At 36.4% G+C, this 9,007-nt stretch overlaps 1 protein-coding gene across 2 annotated transcripts in view; it reads right to left on the bottom strand.

Moving 5' to 3' along the window:
- LOC106868415 (bifunctional glutamate/proline--tRNA ligase) overlaps window positions 1-9,007 on the bottom strand; it is a 63,182-nt gene that overhangs the window by 17,269 nt on the left and 36,906 nt on the right. For both annotated transcript variants that reach the window (XM_052971851.1, XM_052971850.1), the window contains exons 19-22: window positions 8,489-8,615; window positions 6,445-6,594; window positions 5,009-5,236; window positions 1,575-1,790 (exon numbers count right to left, since the gene is read on the bottom strand). In XM_052971851.1, the coding sequence (XP_052827811.1) occupies window positions 1,575-1,790; window positions 5,009-5,236; window positions 6,445-6,594; window positions 8,489-8,615 (721 nt within the window). The remainder of the gene's footprint in view (window positions 1-1,574; window positions 1,791-5,008; window positions 5,237-6,444; window positions 6,595-8,488; window positions 8,616-9,007) is intronic.

Genomic DNA, 9,007 nt, shown 5'->3' with positions numbered 1-9,007 from the left:
TAAATGGGCCAGTTATGCGACACTGGCATAGGCCATGGCTACGATCTCATTTGGCTTGCCAGGTCTTCTCAAGTACAGCACATCTCTTGGTCACTTGTCATTGCCTTTGTGAGGCCCAATGTTTGCAAGTCGTGCTTCACCATCTCACTGTTAGGGTGTGACACTTCTTCACACAGCAGTCCTCATCCATACGTAACACATGGCCATACTAGCGCAGTCGTCTTTCTTGCACACCACATCTGATGCTTCTTATGTCGTTCACTCTATAAAATTCATCACTGCATAACTGAATGAAAACTGTTTCAAGTGCTATTCCAATAGGCTTCCAAATCTTTCATTGACCATTTGTAGACTTTATATATAATACTCAAATGGAGCTGATCAAGACTACTCATTATTATTGTTTATTTTCCTACTCTCATGGGTCAGACAGAATTTGTCGAGGCAGATTTTCTATGACAAGATGCTTTTTATGTCACCAACCCTCACTGTTTTCAAGTAAGGTAATATTCCCCCACGACCAAATATGTTTCACAGAAATTTGAAAATGAAGGACACTGCTTGTATGACAGTGACACTTGTTTACAACAATCATATCATGTCATGACATAGATACATGACTCTCTCCCTCACTTTTACACAGGATACTCACATCAATGGCAGAATATAAAAGGGAGAATAAGTTGCCGCTTCTGTCCATAGACTGCAGTGGTACCTAGGACAAGTACACAACCCCTTAACCTCCCATGCCAGAGATATGGTGAAGACAACTGTAGCAGGACATTGGATAATTGACAAGGTGGCTTGAAGGTTATTGTGACCAAGTGGATGATTGGTACTACCAGACAACGGTTGGGTGTCAACTAGCAAGTGAGCTGCTACTGCAAGACACCCTCAGCAACCATGCTCATTGCACTCTTGTATACTATTTCATACTTGGTGTGGAGGTACAGAGAGGCAAACTGGTGGAGGATAATGCCAACTGCTTTACTCATCATTCAAAGGCATTCTGTCCCTGAACAGAACAGTCAAAGTTGACCTATGGCAGATAACTGACAGATGCATACATATATGTATGCACACACACATACAACAGGCTTTTTTCAGTTTCTTATTTCTTTGCTGCCCACAAGGGGCTACACACACAGAGTGTAACTGGTACTTATTTAATTGACCCCGAAAGGATGAAAGGCAAAGTTGACCTCGGCGGAATTTGAACTCAGAATGTAACGGCAGACAAAATATTGCTAAGCATTTTGCCTGGCATGCTAACGTTTCTGCCAGCTCGCTGCCTTTTTTCAGTTCCTACCTACCGAATCCACTCACAATGCTTTGGTTGGCTTGGGGTTATAGCAGAAGACGTTTGCCCAAGGTGCTATGTAATGGGACTGAACCTGGAGCCATATGGTTGGGAATCAAACTTCTTAACAACACAGCCACACAGTTAATATTTTGGTGAAGTCTATGAAAAAAAGGGATACGAACATATATAATGCAGGAAAATAAAGTACTTTGTTAGTTTCCTTCATCAACTGAATTACTGTAGGAATACAGGTTAAGAAATACCAAGATACCTTTGGTGCTTTATCAGCTTTAAGTTGTCTCACTTTATTCCCCTGTTCTGTAATCTTTTGATTTATTTCAGCAATGGCTGGATCAGTAATGGTAGCAGCAGGTTTGTCTTTATCACCATTTACAGGTGATACTTCAGCTTTCCATTCAGTTCCGGTCAGAGTTTTATATTCAGCTTTCAAAGATAATAATATATTTACTTGAGCGGTTATTTCTTCCTGAAAGGGAAAAAGAAGAATGAGAAATGATATCTTTTAACAGCAAAAAGAACAAAGAAACCCTAAAACAGTTTATTGACATTCTTTTTATTTCATGAAGTATAGGGATTAATAAGACTACAGATTAACCCAATAGCATTGTATTCCTGGTATGGAGGAAATAGCCTAAATATAATCTCTACTAGATTCCTATTAAAGTGGTAATGAACAACACAGAAAAAGGAGATAAAATACTAAAAATAGACAACCTATTACATTGCAGCTTTGTAGTCAAGTGAGTTTATGACTCAATGTTAATTACGTCCCCTGTGGCTGTTGTTTACTTTTGTTTTTAGTCACAAAAAAAACAGATTTTTGTGATGAAATGAGCCTGTGATGAATCCAGTACTTTGTTTGGTATATGAACATGGCCTAGACATTTTACAGTTGAGGATATTATAGATAATATTTATTCTTCGAAGAGTTTACCCGTACGCAGACATTGAGAGTGATTCGGACAATGAAACTGGTGAAAGTGATGAGGAAAGTAGTGATGCAGGTGAACAAATACAGTAGTTGAGAGAGAGGCTTATTATTATTCTTTTGAATTTTTTTTTTGTGATTCTGTCCATTAGTTTACCTGCAATTATTACTCTTGAGCTGTGTATACAAATACTTACTTTTTGCGCAGGAGCCCTGGTGGAGGGTAAAATTAGACACAGGGACCCAGGTCCGAGAGGGTTAAATTAAAATTATTAAGTATTAGGCAGAAGACATATTTTTCCCAGAGAGGCTGCTAATATTACAGGTAACTTTTGATCAAATACTTTTTGATATCCTATGTTAGTTCTCACTAAAGCACATTACCTATCCTACTATTCTTTTGTTAAATAAACCAATTTAAGTTGCATTCTTTAGAAATATAATGGAAAACTTTCTACTGATTTAATTAAAATTTCATGAGTAACAACTTCACTTTTACCAAGATTGCATAGAACAGTTATGTAGATTAACTTTCCATATTTACCCTTTAGCATTCAGATTACTCTGTTGTAAGCAATGCTTATTTATTCACATTGTTTTGAATTAACCACGTATTATCTCATAACTTTGAGATTTCAATGATGTGATTGTTTATTTTTAGAATGACATTGTTAGATAGGTGTGAGAGGTCAGATCTGGTTAGTTTGAACATAGAACAGGTAGACTATTTGGGCTTGATATGGCCAGTGTAAGTGTTAAAGGGTTAATTTACTTCAGAAGACAATCACTGACAGACATCCCAACAGACCCAGGGCAAATGAAAACCTAAAATCTTTAGCTGCTCATCCAAGAGAAGGTAAATTCCATGCAAATCCTATATCCTGAAAACTACTGGGCTTGTGACACTTCTTTACACCAGACCAATACAAACAAGAAAGGAACTGGTTCTGCAAAAACCATGCCCATTAGAATAACAAATCCCTGCTGTCTTTTGGGGTAATTTATTGAGCATTAAAAAAAAAAAAAGGCCAAGGGAGTAAACTTGTACAGAAAATAAGGCAGGTATCCATAGTTATACTTAACCAAAATCTGAATCTCCTATAGTTCCATGGACTTGTCTTTCCTGCATGGCGTATCCATGAGTGGAGAGGTGGTAAGTATACTAGGGATTAAGGATTTGCTCCTGGAAACAACCCAGGCACAAGTTATTGTCTCTACAATTTTGTCAACCAATGATGAAAAAGGCCAACCACTTAATTTATCCATTCACAAATAACTTTATCTGAACTGATACAAAGTAAGCTCATCTAAAGTTTGTGTTTTTCATTTACTAACCATGATAAATTCACAGCATTCTTAATTATAATTAATTACACCATTAATGTTTGATTTAAGATATTTTAATATTTCTGTTAATAAACATCTTCATTTAACTCTTTAATATAATCATGTGGTAACAGATTACATATCTTCGCTGGTATTAGCAATAGTTCTGAAAGTTTCATCATAAACATCATTTAATGTCTGTTTTCCATGCTGGCATGAGTTAGACCAGCATTTCTCAACTGGGAGCCTGCAGATCCCTAAGGCTCTGCGAGAAAGAGTGAGACAAGCTAATGCTAATTTCATGATCATAATATTACTATACATGTGCAACATATTATTGGTTATTGTAATAGAGACATCCTATCTAACCTAATATGTTATCAAAAAAATATAACCATATATATATAATGTAAGCACACCAGCATTGGCTTTCAAGCGATATTGGGGGAACACAGATATACAAACATATATATAGATATATATATACGACGGTTTCCGTTTATAAAATTTACTTACAAGGCTTTGGTCAGCCTGAGGCTATAGTAGAAGATACTTGCCCAAGGTGCCACACAGTGGGACTGAACCTGGAACCTGCAGCTATATATAGTATATAATTTTTTTGTACAAGGGTTCCTTGAGACACCTATTTATTTTAAGGGTTACGCAAGGGTAAAAAGGTTGAGAAACACTGGGTTGGACAGTGTGATAGGAGCTGATGAACCACAGGACTGCTCCAAGTTCCAATGTTTATTTCGGCATGGATTCTGTGGCTGGACGCCCTTCCTAACAACAATCACTTCACTTTCTATGTGGTACCAGTACTAATGAGATCAAGAAATAACTTGCAAAGCAAGAGCTCTTAACTGAGTGCGTGTGGGAGGGAGGGGGTAGTATTGGAGGAGGTGGCTTTATGCCGGGGGATAAGTCAGATAGAGGGACAGAAATAGGTGTCTTGTTCGAAAGGAGATGGCAAGTCCCTGGAAATCATAATTATCAGGTCTCACAAAATTTTATGAAGAAATTAACATCACTCAAAAGAAAAAAACAAATTTAGTATGTAGCACTCCATAATTTAAACAGTGAACATTAAAATTGAAATCTTGAAATTATGAGATGATGCATGATTAATTCAAAACAATCTTCACTATTATCATTTAATGTCTGTTTTCCATGTTGGACAGTTTGACCAGAGCTGGTAAGGCCAGGGGCTGCGCCAGGTTCCATTGTCTGTTCTGGTATGGTTTCTATGGCTGGATGCCCTTCCTAATGCCAAGCACTCTACAGAGTGTACTGGATACTTTTTATGTGGCACCAGCACAATGCAAATAAATAAACCTTACATTCGACAGAGTAATGTGAATGCTAAACGGTTAAGTTTCATTTATTTTCAAAATTCAACAAAAGATAACTTAGAATCATAAAGCACAAACCTTTGGTGCTTTACAAGACTTCAACTGGCGAACTTTATTTCCTTGATCTTGGATACGTTTATTTAAGTCTGATGCATTTTGATTAGAAACGGGATGAGATGATGGTTGTGCAGCATCACCTTTTCCTTCAAAGGATTTTGTACATCCTGGTTTCCAATCAAACCCACTCACAGCCTTAAACTGACTCTTATAACCTAAGAGAATTTTCACAGCTGCATCAATTTCAGGCTGGAAATATATAAATAAAAGATGAAATTAATTATATTAACTATATGATGGTGCCTCACACAGTGGTAGGAATTAGTAGGGCTGTACAAGCTATGCACAAAGATGCAGTAAAGTGAAAGTTGGCAACAATTTCAGTGACAAATTTAGTGTTAAACAGTCTTGCAGGTTCAAAGGGTTAAATAGTGCAATCAAACTCTTTGTTTTACGTTGTTGTTAATATCTTAAAAGGTCATTTGCCAAGGTCAACTACTTATTGTGAAACAGCAGAAATGTAAAGATAGTTGTCAACTCAGTAATATTTAAGTAATTTCCTTTTGGTAATAAACTTATAAATAATTGTCTTAAAATATTATCAACAACATCATCATTTAACATGTACTTTTCCATGTTTGCTTGCATCAGACAGAATTTGTTGGGGCAGATTTTCTATGGCTGTTCAGTTTCCAAGCAAGGTAACATTTTTCCATGGCCTGACATGTTTTTCAGGGAAGACTGGAAATGAACATCACTTGCATGATGATGATGATTATGCTCATAGATATATTTTGGCCAGCTTGTTTCAGTTTATGTCTAGCAAATCAACTCACAAGGCTTTAGTCAGTCAGGGGCTATAGAAGAAGACTCTTGTCTGAAGTGCTGTGGGGTGGATTGAACCTAAGACCATAGGTTCAATCTGAGTTCAAATTTGGTTGGACTGAAATTATAGTAGAAGCCATTTTCCCAAAATGCCACACAGTGCGATTGAACCCAAAACCACATGGTTGAAAAACTGACTTCGGTAAGACTTGAACTCAAAGTGCAGTAAGCCAGAACTACAGTGTGTTCTCTCCAATGCTCTAATCATCATCATCATTTAATTTTCCATGCTGGCATGGGTTGGATTGTTTGACTAGAGCTGGCAAGCCAGAGGGCTGCACCAGGCTCCAGGTTGTCTGTTTTGGCATGCTTTCTACGGCTGGATGCCTTTCCTAATGCCAACTACTTAACAGAATGTACTTGGTGCTTTTTACATGGCATCATGCTCTAAATAATTCTGTCAAATCACTGCTGTCAAAGGAAAATGAGCAAAGACAAAATCAACCAAACAAAATCATCAAATGGAAAGATCTGATATAAAACTATTTTGTGTCACTCCATAACATCATTCCATTGTAAAAGAGATTTTGAACAAATGGTAAACAAATTGATAGCATCAACATGGGACATACCTTGGCAGTTTTATTTTCTTTAAGTTTACGAACAATAGCACCTTGTTGTTGGATTTGAGTATCCACATCCAATGCTTCTTTAGAAAACACTTGGGGGAATTCTTCTTGTGGAGATTTTTCAGCCGATTTTCCTTTCTTACTTTGTGCTTTCTGAAGGAATAAAAAAGTATTTCAAGTAAAAAAAAAACAAAAAAAACCTTCTCTGGAGATGATTACATATGCCATGATTCTGTTGTGTAAATCATTTCTAACATGAAGTAAATTCTGGTAAATAGCTGCTGTAGTTTGACCAACTGGTAACATTTACTTTCAGTAATATTGAACTTTACTGTAAAGAGTTCTAAAATTCATAGGGTTGGTTACTTGCTTTCCATGACATATAAACGACCGGGATCATAACATACCACTCTGAACAGGATGCCAGTTCATTGCAGGGTCATTCATTTATCACAGAGTGAACTGGAGCAATATGAAATAAAGTGTTTTGCTCAAGAATACAATACACTGCATGGTCAAGGAATTGAGACCATAATTTTGCAATCACAAGTGCAATACCCTAACCACTAGGCCATGCACCTTTTATATGGCTGAGAGAAAATAAATGAGAATATCCTATACATTGCAAATGTGGTGGGGTCTAATATGTGTATAATATATAATATTGAAAACATATGACCAACATTATCCAAACAATTAGTTGATAAAAATTCCCATTTGGGAACATGCAAAAATGTAAAGAAAACAAATGAGATAACTCCAGTAATATCAGCCAACTGAAATGTTAGGATACTATAGACAATGCAGATTTGAGTGGATCTGGTCTTTAAAGTCAACTGGTGAAGGCAATGGGTATGTTTTTACCCAATGAGATTTGCATACCAAACTCTACTCTCTTCAGCTGGCAACACTAACAGTGATGAACATATACATAAAGAAATAGAGGAAGAATAAAGTGATGCTGATTTGTTATGTCTTTTTTTTCTTGAGCTTAAGGATTCATAAGGTAAGCGACCTGTTCACCTTGGTGACAAAAATTACAACATCGCCCTGAATAGGACACTGGTCTGTTGAAAGGTAAAAGGCCAGCAATTGTGAGGGGAGAGGAAAAGTCAATTATGTTGATCCCAGTACTTGACTGGTACTTAATTTATCGACCTCAAAGGGATGAAAAGCAAAACAGACTTTTGGTGGATTTGAACTCAAAGCAAAGAGCTAGAACATACATTGCTAAGTTTTTTGTTTGACATGCTAATGATTCTGTCAACCTGTTGCTGATTTTTGTTGGTACTAAAATCTATTCCAAGCCAATTCTATGTAGTCTTGGCCATTTTATTCATCTGTTGTCCTTAGTGTATTTCATATGCATGGATTTGTGACTAGGTTTATTTGGCTCACGATTGTAAGGTTCTGAGTTTGATATCTGATCACACATCATGTCCTTGAGCAAGATGCTTTATTCCACATTGTTCCAGTGCACTCAGCTGTCAAAAATGAGTAGTACCCGTAATTCAAAGGGACAGTCTAGTCATATTCTGTGTCATGCTGAATCTCCCTGAGAACTATGCTAAGGCCATGTGTGTGTGTGGAGTGCTCAGCCACTTTCATGTTAATTTCATGAACGGATCACTGTTCCACTGATCGGATCAACTGGAACCCTGATTGTCATAATTGACAGGGTGCCAGTTTATTAAGACTTTACACAACATGTTCCTCTTAGTCTAACATCTAAAGTTATAGACAACGCCTGTTAATATAACTTGTAGTGCACTAAGCTAATGGGCAGATCTCTATGAAATTCTGTGATCTGTTGATATAGAAGTTAATCTGTAAATAAAAAATCTATGAAATAGTTATAATCAAAAAACTAACTGAGTAATATTTTCAACCCGAGCAACTCTTCTGACAATTCTATATCACAGAAGAGATTTAAGCAGGCCAAATCTATATTCTATTGATCTTTCCTATAAAAGTTGCTCAGCAGTTTTTACAACCCTTTCAAGTAAGAAACATACTGTAGATAACAATCATTTATGAGAAGACTTACTTCTTTAGCACTGATTTCTTGATGAGGCTGTTGTTGTTTATCGCACACTCCAGATTTTGACTTCTCTTTCTGATGACCATCAGGTATATAGAAAAGGACACATGGACTTTCTAAGCCAGAGAAACGACTTCAATAGAAATAGAAACAGATGGAAAAATATTAAAAGTAATTAAAATAGTGTGACAATAGTTTGGGTTTTCAGTATGTGTACACACACACACACACATACATGTAATTGTATTGCTTACTTGGAAATTGTCTCAGAGAATATTTTACAATAATTTATTAAAAGTGAGTAAATAGAAGTTATATTCTTTAAGTGATTCTTGATCTGTCTATTTATTCAATTTTATCTTTTACTTGTTTCAGTTATTTGACTATGGCCATGCTGGGGCACGGCCTTGAAAGGTTTTTTTAGCCAAACAAATTGACCCCCAGGACTTATTTTTTTAAAGCCTAGGTACTTCGTTTATTGGTCGCTTTTGCCAAACTACTATTACAAGAACAAAAAATAAAAAC

This window comes from Octopus bimaculoides, chromosome 11 (genome assembly GCF_001194135.2).
Source record: "Octopus bimaculoides isolate UCB-OBI-ISO-001 chromosome 11, ASM119413v2, whole genome shotgun sequence".
NCBI lineage: Eukaryota > Metazoa > Mollusca > Cephalopoda > Octopoda > Octopodidae > Octopus > Octopus bimaculoides.
Note: the sequence above shows the minus strand (reverse complement) of the source record. Positions and strands in the feature narration are given on the sequence as shown.